A 16545-nucleotide genomic window follows, 5' to 3' on the forward strand; every position below is an offset into this window, starting at 1 on the left:
TCGAGTTTAAGACCGACAATTTGTCAACCCATCCATTGACCCCGACCTGTTTCGTCTGCGAACTGGTGTCACTCTTTGGTAAAGTCACAGCAGACCTTTGCGACGGATAGACAAGACTCATCGTTACTTTCATTGAGTCCAGTTTGCTCATCTAAACAACATATTCTGTTTTTAGAACAACAGTCAGTCAGTGTCATCAGTGACATCAGTGTCCTCCATGTTTGCTGGCATTTTCCCAACCCAATCCAATGTGCTGAAATTAAAGTGAGTGAGGATGAGAAGGAGACACATATTCACAACGCAGATGATCAGAAACCAAGATAATAATAGAATCATGTAAACTGGGACATGAATATAGGTTATTGTATGTTTCATGTCCACGTCACATCCTGAATATGATAATGTAAAAGTACTCATTTGAAAGACACATTAAATATTTGCATGTTTGCACATATTGTTACTGTCCTGTGTAGACTGTGCAACGGCTTGTCTTTGTTAAACTGTGTGACATTTAAAAAAAACAACAAGGTGTTTTAAATGGTATGTAAGTATCAAATTTAGAAATATTTTCTAATTCAACCATTTTATCTCAACTGCAACAGCACAATTCAGACATTTTAGACAACTTGTACATGGAGATGATGCATCGAACTGCAGGAACTGATATATTATTAGCTTTTTATATTTATGGAAACATGAAGAATGAGTGTGGCTGCGTGTTATTACACACACACATGAACACATGCATGGACAATCTATCTTTCCTGCTACAACACCCCTCCCCTACATCCATGTACGCTGACACTCACATTCATCTATAATATAATACATATCGTATATTCCCAGTGGACGCCCACTGCTGTCAAGGTTATGATGTTTATTGTTTACAATGTGGCCGTTTCTCTTTGTATGACAGTGAGGTATGAGAGGGACCTGGGCTGCAGCCCCTGCTGACGCTCCTCCTCTCTGTCCCAGAAAACAGCAGGATAATATCATCAGAGAGGAAGTGACCGACTTCACCGCATAGATCACACACGGTTTCAGAGGTATTCTGAGAGAACAGAGAATTAGTTTTGAGGGAAAGCTCTACGCTAACTAAAGACTTGTTAAATACGTAATGAGTCATTTTCGAGATACCAGCGTAATGTGCATGTAGGAGTGTGAAAGACAGCAGCAGATTTGCCGTGTGGGTGTGTGAAAGTATGAGAGGCAGAGTGAGGAAGGAATGAAAGAAAGATCAATGAATTTAAACTGCAAGACTATTACTGGGATTTATGAAGAGCAACAGGTTTCTATACAGTGTCTTAACAGTAAAGCTGTGTCTGTAAACATGTAGCATTGCCTTTTGGAATATGACCAAATCAGTCATTTAAACATAGACAAACCTAATGGTTATACTCACAGTTGCAGGGAAGGATTATTTTCAAATGGAGCAATATGACAGTTATTTTCTTGATGAATGGATTTGAAGTCTACAAATAAATGAATCATTTTCAGATATTTTTTGGACCAAACTATTTGTTGCTTCATTTGAAATGCGAACAATCTTAACATTTTCATCACAGAATTACCACAAATGTCACAATTGCTTACAGGCCAGAGAATGGTTGCAGATATGTACTTATTTTCAGATCTCATTATACTAGAGGTACAACACTACATACATACACTTCTGTTTCTGTGCTTAAACATCAAATAAAAAGAAAGAATGTTCAATAATCCATTTCTTTAAATTGAATAAATCAGTGTATCTTGTAAATCTTGTATTCTTTTTATAAACTGTTAATGCATAATGAATTTGTTTCTAATGCTAATGCTGAATTACAATTATGCTCACTTACACTCCTTATTCATTTTAATAATTAAATCACACACTACTGGACAAGACTGACCACAGCTTTTTGGTTTGTCTGTATCTATATTTAAAGTGAACAGAGACAGCTTGTTATACATGCTGTACTGTAGAAAGCAGCAAGTCTCATGTGTGATTGTGTGCAACAGGAGGCATCTACATACCGCAACACGCTATTTATTCAGCCTTTTAGATCCACTTGTCCATGGAATTACCCCAGCTTAGTGCCAGACAAGCAAACAGACTGACAAGGGAGACGAGCATCCAGGCGGCACAAAGAATCATGGTAAACAAAAAGACAAATACCCTCATATGATGGGGTCTAATCCCGCTCAGGGTATCACTGTAGTCAAATGCCACTTCCATCCCTCCCTGCTCCTCATCAAAGCTATCCACCAACAGCAACCCTTCCTCCACCCGTTGCTGTGCCCAGATTACCCTTCTTATTCCTGCCTATCCTGACATCCATCTGTGTCTCCTTTACTGGGTATCAAACACAAATATGTCAGTAATTTTACAGCTGTACTGTCCTACTCCAGCTCCATATCACACTCCCTCCCTCTTTTCTCCCACCTTCACTTACTTTACCACCCCCATTCTCTATATTAGTCGTGATTAATGTGCACGCCACGCATTGGGCCGTCTTAATTAAATAACACCATCTAATTAGGGTCTGATTTCGGCTGGTAATGGGGCCGTAAGATGGCGGAATGGGATTGTGCAGCGTGACAAAACATTCATGAAGTCCGTCAAACTCCCAGGGCGGTCACGATCCCCTGGTTTCACACAATCAGCCCCCTTCCTAATCTGACAGTTACATTAAAATGCAAATGGCCCAGATGCGAGGGTCTGGTAACAAGTGTGGCTTACAGCTCCCAGGGTGCCTCAGAGGACGGGCTTTTCCTCTCTGATATGACACATGCCAGGTAACAGGTTGATAGCTGTTGACCTAGAAGGGGCTGGTTAAATATTGGCTCAGTTGGACATGTGTAAGATTACGCAGTCTGGAAATCTCTTTGAGCCGAGAGCTAATGGCTTTGATGAAATCATTTTACATGACTAATCATGAATAAATACTTGTCATCCAAAAAAAGATACACAATCTCTAATCAGTGATTGTTTACACTCCTGATGGCGAGGTTTATCTTCTTCCCTTGTGGATGTATCGCTAGTTTTAATTAAATCAAGCTCAAGACCCGCTGAAAGGTCAAAGAAAATTAAAGCATATTAATGAGCGCAGGGCATGGGCAGCATACAGCAGAAACAAACACCCTGCAGCACACACACACACACACTCTCACTCTCCCACACACACACATGCTAACTAACTTGAGCAAGGTGCGAGACGTGAACAATATGTGCTTGGTGTGTGGGAGTGTGTGTGCCCTGTCTAGCCACCAGAGAGCATCACCTGCAGTGCACCATCATGGCTACATGTCAAAGAAAGCTAACCCATGCCAAAATATCAACCCTTTAAAAGCCCTTGGAAGTAATAATACCTCACAGCGGCTTGTTCTTTCATTACAAACGGAAAGGAAAAACACCATTCACTCCCACAGAGGGGCAGCCACAGTCACAAGGGGATATTGTACTTTGCCTTTGTGCAGTGTCTAAGGGAAAACTACAACAGCCTCGCTGCAGGCCGAGAGACTGGTAGTGAGGGGGAGCAATGCAAATAGGGTTTGGACATAAATCAAAAGACTTAAGTTTCACTGCATCATCAGGGCTGGAGCACTTCTCCCTCTCCCCCCAGACTTCCATCCTCTCTGCCACATTTCTGCTCACTCTGCTGCATTCATGCTATCGCAGCCCGGAGAACGTCTTCCGAGGGGCATCCTGGCAGAGTGTGAACATTGCTCTTACATGTCGGTCTTGAACAGAGATGTAAACACTAATGGTTTTTGGCAGGGCCCGGGTCCTCAGTGGACACACTGCTGGAACAGAAAGAAAACAAGCAGGGAAAGCGGAGCAGGATGGGAGGGGTTTTTTGGACAAGTGCAGAATAAGACCAGGTGTCTTGGCAGCGGCGGGTTCACTCGCTTTACAACAGCACCATCTGTCTTTGCGAGGAGAGACTTACAGCGGTGACTGAGTGGTCGCTGCTCAACACACAACCATGCATCTAATGACGGATGAGTTTGAGTGTTGTGTCAGCCAATTTAATAGTTTAAAACGCTTTCGTGGTTGCTACTTTTTATATCTTGACAAGTGATGCAGCTAATACGAGCAGAGTGACTTGCATATGTTGGATGGATATAAATTATACATCATATTATAAATGATATATTATGTCTCTCAAAAATGTCTGAGTAACTCATTATTTTTCCTTAAGTATTATCCGAATGTCATCTGGTGAGACACTCCTGGCAGCAAAAAAAGGCACTGACAGACTCAAAAGGGCCTCATTTCTCAACATTTCAAGGCAGAAATGAGAGGCGGTAAAAAGGAAACCTCTGTGTGACAGATGCACTCAGTGCGACAGCAAATGTAACTTTTCCCTGAGCAAGCAACATTTATCGTCTCGGCGGACTTGCTCCTCACTGCTCAGCTGCTCGCTGCCTTTTTTTCCTCGGCCGACTGGAGAGAACGGACAAGATGGATGCCGGTGTCACAGCGCTGGCCGGAGTGACAGATGGGCTGATTATACAAACTCATCCCTCTGGCCAAAGAAAAACACAACACCTCGGCTGCAAGCTAATAGCCTTCATCTGCCTGCGCCTTATGGATAGTTAGTGCTTGTTGTTAATATGGAAAAGCAGCACTATATAGACAGATCCCATTACAGTTCTGGCCTCTCTCTTGACAGCTTGCACCTGAACAGACACCTGCCACTGTTTTTTTACTGCTCAAAATGGTAAATCACCTCGTAGTGACCTCGTGTGTGTCTGGCTGGCTTCAAGGGCATGTTTTCCTTCCTCTAGACAGACACATAGCAAATGCATAAATGGATTCCTGTCACAGGCTTGATGTGTGTGTGTCAGGCTCTGCAGTGCGCAGTGTTTCCCCAGCAGGTAAGCTAGGGAAACACGAACAAAAAAAAGTCAAGGCACCAACTGGGAGACATGGCAAAACATTCCTTGGATTTTAGCCAGAGAGGTGTCACAAAATCAGTTGAGATCATGGGAGAATAAGTTTGGGTGCTGGAGGTGATCTTTCAGGATTAACCACCCTTCCTCTTGCCTGCTTCTACCTGTGATTTAAAGTGTGGGCTGATTAATCAGACTGCTATCGAGTCTCTGTTCAAGCGAGACGTTTCGATCAATCAAGCCAGCCAAAGGGGAGCGTACAGTGAGGCTCTAACAAATGGGAAGCAGAGAATGGGGAAAAAGGCATAGCGAAAGAGATTGAATGGCTTACTCCATGCTTCCAGCCATCAGCAGGAAAATGTTGTAGATGTGTGAGAAGATGAAGAGGAAGAGGATGGCGCTGAAGAACATGGTCATCCAGGAGCCATGATCCTCGCGGAACATTTTCAGGCGCAGGTATCGACCTAAAGGGAACATGACAAGGACACTGCTGTCAGTGGAGGTTCAAACAGTATGTCAACATGCTAACATGTATGGCTACGAAATGGAGATGAAAGTAAATAAATTAGTCACATCGATCAATAATGTCCTACTCTGTCAGACACGTGCCCTTTAGGCACTGAAATGAAGATAAAAGACCTCTTTAAAGGTGCCACTTCTATGGCCTTGGAAGTTATTGTCTTATCCTGACCAATGTCACCGTTTTATCAGCAATGCCGACAGAAAGTATTCACATTATTTCATCTGTTGGACATGCTGTCAGTTAAGAGGCGCTCGATTGTGTTTCATGAGGCGAGTTCTGCATGATTAGAGAGATTATTCAAACCTTTTATGACCTGTGGTGTCTTTTACTACAATTCCGGCTAGAAACCAAATTATGGAGAAATATCTCTCTGGCAGAGCATGACATTGATTCATATGCAACCCTCTGCACAGGAGCTAGGCCTCTGGTGGTGGCAGCAGAACTCATTAAGACAAAAAGGTTTATATTATGACTTTTGGTTCATTGTTGTACCTCGAAAAGTCTACAGTTGGTGCTTTTAGCTCCTTTGTGGGAAGCAATTAATGACAGAGTATTGTTTTATTTTGGCTGCCTGCAATAAAAAAAACTGTAAAAACATTTAGACATTTAATTACAGTGCTCATATTTTGTTCAGGTCGGAGTAGCATTATAACAAAGCATTACATAAGTTTAGGAAAACAACATGTGTGATCTGATGCAATTATGTGCGATAATGCAATAGTCCTTGATCTACCTCCCACACTGCTTGCGTAACAGAAGCAATCTACTTTTTGGGTGATTGCACATTTTGGATGTTTTTTTTTTTTACCACTACCAACATCTATCAAACCTGGGTCACAAAGGAAAAATGGTCAAGGTTCAAAAGCGGTCAATCCTACATTTCAAAGGTTCAAAGGTTTTATTTGTCATATGCACAGCAGATACAACCTTTATGTTGGCACTGAACATCTTATATCCCAGGCTCCTCCAACAACTCAACATACATAGCGCAAATAAGATAAATAAAATAGTGCAAATATAATACATTTCCCATAATGCAACCAATGATCCCCCAGTTTTTCTGTTTGTAGTCTGCACACGTCCACACCCAAACCAAGATAACCTTGATGACATAACTATGACATCATCTGGGTTATTTTCTCCGACTTGACAGAGTTCCCTTCAGAGCCACAAAACGCATTAAACTTACAGAGAATGAGCGCTCCTTTTAATGGACGATGAATTTTTTATTTTCTGACTGAATATGAACTGAATATAATCTGGTTGGTCTAGGTTTTGTCTGCTTTCTAGAATAAGGTGATGGTACTCTTCCATAGAAAGTGAACAGGAAGCCTCACTCTTTAACGCAGACGCACACCCACGAGTGGACTGGGTATTTTTATGACTCCAAGAACTCCAGCACAGTAATGCATCTTCTGTTTAGCGAATCCTGTCACATCATTCAGCAGTCCTTCTGTTAGTTTTATCATATCAATAGTTAAAGCTTTATCAATTGTATTGTTTTTGAATCATTGTTTTGGTAAAAAAGTAAAATGTACAAGCTAAAGCTTTTACTTTATTGAGCAAGATATTACATGTGGGATAACAAGTATTTACTCACAATCAGCGAATGCCCAACAGAAATGGATTGAAAGACATTTGTAACATGAACACTCCTCATGCAGTGAGCTGCAACCAACTGCTTCAATAGAATCGGAGGATGAAACCCTCTTTATTTGTCACATGCATGCACACAGCAGAGCACACACAGTGAAATTAGTCCTCTGCATTTAACCCATCCTAGTACTAGGAGCAGTGGGCAGCTATCGTGCAGCGCCCGGGGAGCAATGGGGAGGGGGGATTGGAGGTGTCCGGTGCCTTGCTCAAGGGCACCACAGCAGGGCCTAGGAGGTGAACTGGGACCTCTCCAAGTAGCAGTCCACTTTCCATATTTCAAGTCTGTTCGGGGACTTGAACCGGCGACCCTACGATTCCCAGTCCAAGCCCCTACTGACTGAGCCACTGCTGGACAAGGTTACTCAATTGAATTAAATCCTCTGAGTCAACTCGACTATACACCTCTCTTTCCACTACCTCACATATAGCCAACACACTCACACAGACACACACTATACACTTTGAGGCTCTCCCTATGCTTCTGCTAGCTGTGATCCGGTGCCAGAAGCGGCCATCTTCCCAGGAACAACTCTTTGTTTTTTCTCTCTTCCAGCTCAGTCAGCATCCTTTTGAGAAATAATTACACACACACACACACACACACACACACACACACACACACACACACACACACACACACACACACACACACACACACACACACACACACACACACACACACACACACACACACACACACACACACACACACACACACACACACACACACACACACACACACACAAGCAGAATGCTCCATTTATTTCCCATTACAGCCTGCCTGGTTCACTTCAATAGTTTTACATGCTGTTCAATCTCAGCTTGCTCACTCTTAGTTTTTATATCCGCTGTGCACATAAAAACAGAGACGTTGAGACTCCTACGGACAAGGAGATCATTATTGAGTTAAAGTGCAGTTTTAATGAAAGAACCTCATGTTCAAATATATCACGCATTGAATTACTTAGTAAACATACAATCTGCAATCTTGGTTTAAACGTTGGTTGTTTACTTTTGTGGGCTTTAAAGACGATAATAGAAAGTATTGCCTTGTCAAGATCGCATATTTCATTTTTTTAAGCAGAAGTGAAGTGGCCAACTGTGAGGCCACAGCATACGTCTTATATTTCAGGGCTCATCACAGATGCATAATTGAATTGACTTGCATGGGTGAACTTAATTGCCTCCCGTGCCAATGAGCCCTGGCTTGGATGTAGGAGCACAGTGTGTATCGTCACATCTGACTTTTAAAGTAGCACGCCGGGCCAGCGAGCATCGCCGTCCTCTCACAGCCTCTATGGGCAGAATTTAACTAGGGGGTGATTCAAGACTAGTCAGCCACACTGTTTGAGTCACTGCACCTCCCGACAGTAGAGGACCCGGCTAAGGTGTGATTCATGTGCACTGCCTACTGCGAGGCTGAGCCTGGCAGGGGACAACAACAACAACAACACATTCACAGGAACTACAAAAAGCTGAAAAGCACACATCTCGCTATTTCTTTCTTACGTTCATTCTCTCACCCTATAAACAAGCCCACTGGTATGGACCAAGCTCAAGATAAATTCAAATTCAGATAGGATGCTAAATTTACACTATTTTGTATCACTCCTCTAATGCTATTTATAGTGCTCTGTTTGGGATGAGATCATATCCACCTGTCTTCTAGTTGTTTCCAAGTGCAAATCAAACATGACGCTGTGTCTCCATCTACTGGTGATCAACGGATACACACCAGAGAGCTGACCAGTAGGTACACAGATATGCAGCATGCAGGTAAACACAGCGTATTCACAGTCAATATAAGATGTCCTGCTTTTTTTGGTTGGTTGTACATAGAATCATAGTCTTTGGGAACAGCATTATATGATTTAAAGGGAGCTCTAAATATGCCTATTGTGTCATTTCAATGCCAGTGCCATGTCTGAATTCAGTGCTGGTGATTAATCGCATTTGTGGGTAAAGTAATCCTTGTTTTTATAATCATTTTCAGTGACGTAAGTGTACCCCACTCTATTGCCTCCATATGCTATGGATTAGCCTAAGGAGGCTAGAGAGTCGGCCCTTTTCTGTTAAAACGAATGACCACCCTTTGCAACAATAATGCTAGTTTAGTATAAATGAATGAATTACAGATGAAGGGTAAGTGCATCGTTTGATCAGGATACATTGCAGTGTAGCAGAACAGTAACCAGACATTAAATTCTGCCCTCAAATCGTTAGGAAAAGATGCCAGCTAACTTCACAACTATTGATCAGGTTTCCACAGAAAGTCGCAGATACGTCACACATTCTGTGATTCAAACCTTTCCATTGACGGTAATGGGCTTTAAGTGGCTTTTATACGCTCAGATTTCTTTTTATTAGGTACAACCATTTATAACCTTCAATGATTTATTGAAGGGCTGTTGCATTAGGCTCTTTAGTTTGATCTAGGCGTGCCTGTTAAAACGGAAACTGATTTGCAACATTTTCAGATTCCTACTCCGTCCAGAAACTGAATACATCATGGTTTCCAGTTGGATAATGAGATCACATTGCTTGGAAGGGCTATATAATCACCATATTTAGTAAGTAATCTACTCTCAGGACAACAGAATCCCTGGAATCAGTTTAAGACCTGCACTGGTGCACACAGATAAACAATATTTGAATGTATCTCAGATGTTTTAACAATGTGGTTTTGTTTAAGCCTGTTTGTTTCCTGTATTACACACACCCATAAGCACATGCACCAGTCCCACAGGTATGGCACCGCACCAACAAATCCTGACAGATGAGAAGTACAGGGCAGGTGGAGGAGTGAAGGTGACCAGAGATGTGATCACCGTCTCTATTCATCATGATACCGCTCTACAACAGCAACAAGTCTCTCCCGGCCAAAGAAGGTAAGTACAAACTGAACCCTAAAATACTATGATTTGAACATGTATTGAAACACTTCTTATTTTAATTGCCTTTAAAAATAATATCAATACTGTCGACATTACAAAGCAGAATTACTTTTGAAAAGTATCACTTGCTGTGAATCAGAGCCTAAATGCTTTACTTTACTTCATCTTAAAAAAATAGTTTTGTCTTTATGTGGGATCTTACATGGTTGGTTGAAATGTGCTAAAGGTTAATTGTTAAGATCTGCACGGCTGAGCAAAATGAATGCATTATCTGTGATTAAGTGCAAACAGAGGCAGACATATTGGAGGCAATAGATCAACAGTGGCCAGGTTTCATTGTTCAGCAGACAGTCGAGCAGCCGCTTCCTGGACACACTGGTGACGTTCAGAGACTATAGAGACAGCTACTGTAAATTCAAAAAGGCCCTGGGAGAGGGTGGGTGAACACATGACATTTAAAGTGCTCTCTAAGAGCAGGGCTTAACGGCACAGCCTAAAAAACAGACTACAAACTACATTATAAAGTTATTCAATCCTGAAATGAATATCCTTGTATATCCACTGTGCATCAAAGGGCTTAACATTCAGAGAGTACATTTTGATTTACAGACTTTGCTTTTACAGAATAATGTACAGTGGCATGTATGTGGTTAGAGATCCGGGCCATGAAACAACATTCTTTTACGCATGTTATATTCTGTTGCTTATTTCAGTGTTATGAATTAAAAAGGTTTACTTAAAATAATTTATTCATGAGTCAATTAAGTGTATTTTCTGTGAATGAACACAGTTGGCAGGTGTTAAATGCTGTTTAAACTTTAGCACTTTTGCAGATTTGTTTGACTGGATTTCTTTGGTGTTAAAGGGGCACCCCAAATGTATTTTAGTGCAAATGTTTATTTGTTAAATGATGCAGCATGATATAATATATTCCACTGCTCTGAAAGAACTTTGATAAGGATAATTACTTTAGAAACATTCCAACAAAAAGCTTGTGTTAAAAAGATAAAGTCTGAAAGACATGGAGAAACAAATCATTAAGGGTGTAACACAATCAAACTCCATTACAGACCGTGTTTATACCAGTGTTTCTTGACATAAACTAGTGACTTAAAATTAAAACATTGACTTGTTTTTGTCTTTTCAACCAACTCACTAATAGCCTTGGAATATATTCAAACACCAACTTTAGTTTGAAGTCCAATGTTTTTTAATTCTTACTTCTGCAATATCTGCGCAGTGGTTGAGGTTATTGAAAGTGTGTGGCTATAGGAAGTAAACTACAGTTAAGGTTAGACAACCAGAAGCCCTGATTTAAGTCAGGCAATAATGCTGATATGGTTCAATAAGAAATACAAATAAACATTAATGGAAATCTCTTAAAGGATGTAAACTCCACTCTCCTGCACTGGATTCAAAAGTGTTGCCTGCTCATCCACCACCCAAACCTTTGTATTGCTTACCAAATTGCTGCTTTGTTGGTACAGAAGATTGGCATTGGACTGAAAATGTAAGGTGCAGAGTCAAATGTTGAAGAACTTCCTGATGAAACTGGGCTGCTGTTTTACAATCTATCATTCCTGTTTTTTAACATCAATACATTAAGAAAAAAACGGTTCTGACTCTACTCCCTGTCCTCAAATCCCAGAGGTGCTTCTGGAGTTCCTGAACCGGTCGACAGCACTCTGCAGCCACTTTGAGGATGGTCGGTGGTTCTGCTACATCCTCCTGGTTCTCTTTACTTTTGCCCTTCCTGTCGGGATCCTGGGAAACATCGCAGCTATAATCAACTATTCCTGCTTCAGGAAAACCTCGAGCGCCAGCAATATTTTCCTGTTGAACCTGGCCCTATGCGACTCCGCCTGGATCCTCACGCTCCCCTTCACCGGCTACTTTACATTTCAGAGGCCACACCTCAAAGACATACAGATATTCTGCCAGTTCAAAAAGATCTCCTTCAACATCAACATTTACGGAAGCATCCTCTTTCTCACGCTCATCAGTTTTGATCGCTACGTCGGGACGGTGCACCCAATCAGCTCTCTCCGCTGGTGGGATGCGGGCAAAGCCAAACTGTGCTCAATTTGCACATGGGTCACATTGGTCCTCACTTCAATTCCTGACCTATTTCTAACTTTTGCTATTCACAGGGAAGAGAACATCGCGATGTGCATGGACCACATCCAGGGCCCTTTTATCTATGTCAAGACAATCACCATTATCAGAACCATCATTGGCTTCCTGCTTCCATTCAGCGTCATGTTGGCCTGTTACATAAAGACAGTTTCTGTTTTGAGGGGTCTCCCAAGAGGTAGAAGGCACAGAGGAGCCCAGCGTTCCGGAGGGAAGCCCCTTCGGCTCATAACTGCCGCCATACTCGTCTTTGCCGTATCTTTCCTGCCCTACCACGTTATGATAGTCACCCTGGTGTTCATGAGGATCAATAACCAGGTAACACCGTCTAATACCAACATCCTGTATGCCTCCTATGAGTTCTTTGAGGCCATATGCAGTGTAAGCAGCTGCCTGGACCCGGTGCTGTACATTATGGCTAGTGAGCAGTTCCAGAGGAAGCTGCTGGCCTTAAAAAGGAACCAATACAGGAAGCTGTGCTGCAGAGCCAACAGGAGGGTCGGGGTAATTGGGTGAATCTAATGCTTGAATGTCTTTACTAGTTACCTTGTTAGTGTCATTGTTACACCTGTGCCACTGGTAGATATTAATGGGAATATTATCCTGACCTGTGCATGCTGGTAAATTGCACCGTTATGGAACTATAGTAAGTAGAATAAGAGTAAATCAATCATTTATTTCTAATTTGTGCTTTACAGTTGTACAATGAACAATCTATTCATACAGTAGTCTGAAAACATGTAGGGTTGCAACTAACACAATAATCATTATCAGTAATTTATGACAGAAATGATGAGCAAATTGTCTAAATATTAATTTACACTATATGACTCGACTGATGCATTCAGCTATGCACACACAAGTCTAATTTATACTAAATTATTTTGCAAAATGCCACTGATTTGATCACACGTGTAGACATTACAGGTACATCAAAAATAAATGTGTGCAGAATTGTAACAAATGTAGATGCTTCAGTAAAGGCCAAAACACAAACTGTTACCCTTTAAATGTATACCCATCTATTAACAGTACTGTATGTGCAGTTGAACCTCTGCACCTGCATTATAACAGGAAAACACATGTGAATTAATACATGGTCCTATCATTTATTTGCTGTGGCGTTGGGATTAATTGCTGTAATAGTCTTATCAAAACAATACTGCAAAACACTCATCAACACTTCCTGGGCAAATATTTTGACTGTAGTGCAGTGAACTGGAAAACACATGGACAATGTGATGCAAATGAACAATGAAGGAAGTAAACAGCAAACCAAAACAGGGCTCCTGTTTGGTCACACACTAAATGATTCATCAGTAGATGATTCATCATATCCATATTGATTTTAAACTATAGATAGCACTGTCTTTCGATTGCAATCACTGCTCCTTGTTTTCAACTCAAGGGCACCTTGATCTATTTTAGGTTTCAGTATGCAGCTCTACTGTTTCCTGTTTTGATTTGAAGCATCAAAACAACACTCTTGCCCTCCTTATGGATCCTAATGAATCTGCTCCTTCAGACACATCCCAGAGCGAAGACAGAGAGATTTAACACTGCCTGGATCTCTGCATCTGCACACTAGCGTCCCTATTCATCACACATGTGCTGGGCCACAGCATCACAGGGTGGTTAGGGAAAAGCCATGACTACAGCCACTAGCCTCCCCTAAGCTGAGTCTGTAACTAAGTGTCTGGATAATAAATCAGAGCTGGGAAGTGACAACAGAGCTGTCTCCGCAGGGAGAGCAATAGACTACAGCTGGCTACTGGGCCAGTGAACTCCTGTACCTGTTCCTGTAACATCCCTTCATTATGTTATTTATGGCCTGGCTCCAGACCAAAGGGGTCATACATTTCAGGTAAATAAGCAATTTCCTTTTGGCTGGTTTCTTTTGTTTGGGAGCTCTCGTCATTATTGCTCCGTGTATTTATCTCCCTCTCTGACGCGCAAACACCTTTAGGTTTTATCCTTTACCGCAAGCTCATGGAAGTTTACAGGACAAGCAAGCATTAGTCTTTGTGACATTAGAAAATGAATTGTAGGTTCATAAAATGGTACAATATATGTGTCAATGGTTTTATTTTGTATTTGTTAGTATTTGGTGTTCATGATTGTGCACAACTACACAAGATAAGAATCAAACTATACATCTTTAGTTTACACTTGGAGGCAGTTCAATGCTGTAAACACAAGGCTGACAGATTATCATTTTTAAAGATTGATCAATCATTTGGAGTCTTGTTTCTGGACATCTTTTAAATTGAATTCCAAAACTCACACTTATTTCAGCCTTATTTTGATCCGAACCAAAGCCTGGGGAAGTTATCTGCAATTGTATCTGCAAAATGCTCCTGTATAGACACAATTTAGTTTCTACTTTACTTTGTCTGCCGCTTGATGCTAAGCAGGCACTGTACAATACAAAATGCTATTGCTGGAAACCATTCTGGGAAAAGCAGTGAATCTGAACCTCACACAGCAGCCGAACAGAATAAGACAGAAGCATAAATTTGGCTGCGGGGGCACAGCAGTGCACAGACACCAGAGCAATAACACATTATTTACAGAGGAGGGGTGCTGCCTCTGAGGCTACCTAATATAGACTGATCTGCTACTTAAAGATAGTGTAAATCATGCAGCTCTACGGGACATCATAAGGTTGCTGAAGGCTGAATAGTCATGAGGTAGATAATTATGCAGATAACTGCTGATCAGCTGTATAGATCAGCCCGGGTCACAGAGCTATTTGGGGATTACTTGGCAATACAATGTACAGATTCCAGAACAGACTAAATGTATGCAGACAAATAGATGCAGAATCAAATATATACCTTAATGCTTTAGTCAAAAATACTATCAACAGATCAATGGATAACAAAAAGATAAATGTCCGCCTTCTGTGGGAACGTGGAAATTATGCACATTTTTCAAATATGGTTAAAATGTTTGATGTCTTATTCAAAACCCCTGATATTTCATATTTAATAATGTTAACGTCTCCCTACATTGCTTTAAGGCTAGATGTAACATGTATTCATATTTTTGATGACATGACTGAGAAAGGTGCTCCTTGCTGTAACATACTGAAACTCATTTTTTAACATAAAACACACAAATAAACAACAAAGGTCTGCAACCATATACTTTACACCTACAACAATTCTGTAGTAATTATTTATGAAATGACCGTTTAGTCTATACAATGTCCTCACATTTTCCTTAAGCCTGAGGTGACAGCTATGAAGTCTAGTTTAGTAGTTTTTGTCTACTAAACTAGAACACGTTTAATTTTCCGTGGTATAAAAGAGGCTGCAAATGTTTGTCGTGATAGCTTGATAACCGGCTCTGATGATTAAAACATTATCATAATCCTTGTTGATTAATTTCCTGATGATGAATTAAAAGACTAATTGTTTTTGCACTAGTATAAATAGACACAGAGACATTAATTCAGTCTCAACAGTAACACACACAGGGACTACAAAATACCCTGCAGTGACACTGACACACACACACACACACACACACGAGCATGCAGAAAACCCCTAGTCTGCGACCCATCCATCCGCAGCTACACACACACACACACACACACACACACACACACTCACTCTCTCACTCCTCTTTGACCCGCAGCCACACAGTGCTGTACATAAGCCATTGCAGCCTTTGCGTGGCACAGTAATAACATATGACAGAACCCAGATGGCCTCCTGCGGGCTACACTCATCAAGATCAGGGAAAGGCGACGTGAGGCACTCCAACAACAGAGCAACCAATGACATATCTCACATTTTTACACACACACTCTAATATGAACAGCTCTGAGATCAACGGAGGCAGGCTTTCACATTATCGTCGCCTTTTCCTGTGCTTTTCACACTGCTCTGGAGCCTCAAATGACTCCTTCAAGTGAAGATGAGCGGTCAGCGTTTGATTGAATGTGGTAATAATATGCAGGGTCTAATCCTGTCAGGATGGTGTTCCAGATGACTCAGAATTACCCTTCAATTTACCTTTTAGAAGTTTCAAAACCTTGACGAGAGAAAGGTGAATATATTATGCTAATGTGAGGAGTGAGAGCAGTTTTACTTTTCCAATTATGGAGATGGGGTAGTTATTTACTGCAAGGAGTGCCCATGATATTAGTGCTCTGGTGCTATGGTAATTCCTCTCTGTGAAAGAGTATTTATGTATGGATGTTAGATTGATACATTTAGCGGTAAAAGAGTATTTTTTTGTATCATAAGTCATGTTACTGCAATATATTAGATCGTACCATATCATATTTCAAGGGACTTGTCTATACAAATGTATTTTGCAGGTGAGCTCATTACTTTCAGTTTCCTTTCTGGGGAAAATGGTGGCGTGCAAATGGTGTTGGATATGAAAAATACCACACAAACTGATAAATTGCTGAAGTGCAGGGAAACATTCTTTTTTTTAGAACTGCAG

General features: G+C 41.2%; 2 protein-coding genes across 3 annotated transcripts in view; one reads left to right on the forward strand and one right to left on the reverse strand.

The window, feature by feature from the left end:
• The window catches only part of tmem117 (transmembrane protein 117), a 38348-nt gene that overhangs the window by 15519 nt on the left and 6284 nt on the right, over nucleotides 1-16545 (reverse strand). For both annotated transcript variants that reach the window (XM_063900115.1, XM_063900124.1), the window contains exon 3: nucleotides 5210-5342. In XM_063900115.1, coding sequence (XP_063756185.1) covers nucleotides 5210-5342 — 133 coding nt within the window. The remainder of the gene's footprint in view (nucleotides 1-5209; nucleotides 5343-16545) is intronic.
• Nucleotides 9900-12600, forward strand: LOC134875848 (P2Y purinoceptor 1-like). Its single transcript, XM_063900540.1, has 2 exons — nucleotides 9900-9945; nucleotides 11600-12600. The coding sequence occupies exons 1-2, from the start codon at nucleotides 9900-9902 to the stop codon at nucleotides 12598-12600; spliced, it is 1047 nt and encodes a 348-aa protein (XP_063756610.1).

This window comes from Eleginops maclovinus, chromosome 2 (genome assembly GCF_036324505.1).
Source record: "Eleginops maclovinus isolate JMC-PN-2008 ecotype Puerto Natales chromosome 2, JC_Emac_rtc_rv5, whole genome shotgun sequence".
Taxonomy (NCBI): Eukaryota; Metazoa; Chordata; class Actinopteri; order Perciformes; family Eleginopidae; genus Eleginops; species Eleginops maclovinus.

Coding starts and splice junctions, on each gene's coding strand:
- LOC134875848 (XM_063900540.1), top strand. CDS start 9,900: ATGATACCGCTCTACAACAGCAACAAGTCTCTCCCGGCCAAAGAAG. Junction 9,946..11,599: donor GTCTCTCCCGGCCAAAGAAG/GTAAGTACAAAC, acceptor CTCAAATCCCAG/AGGTGCTTCTGGAGTTCCTG.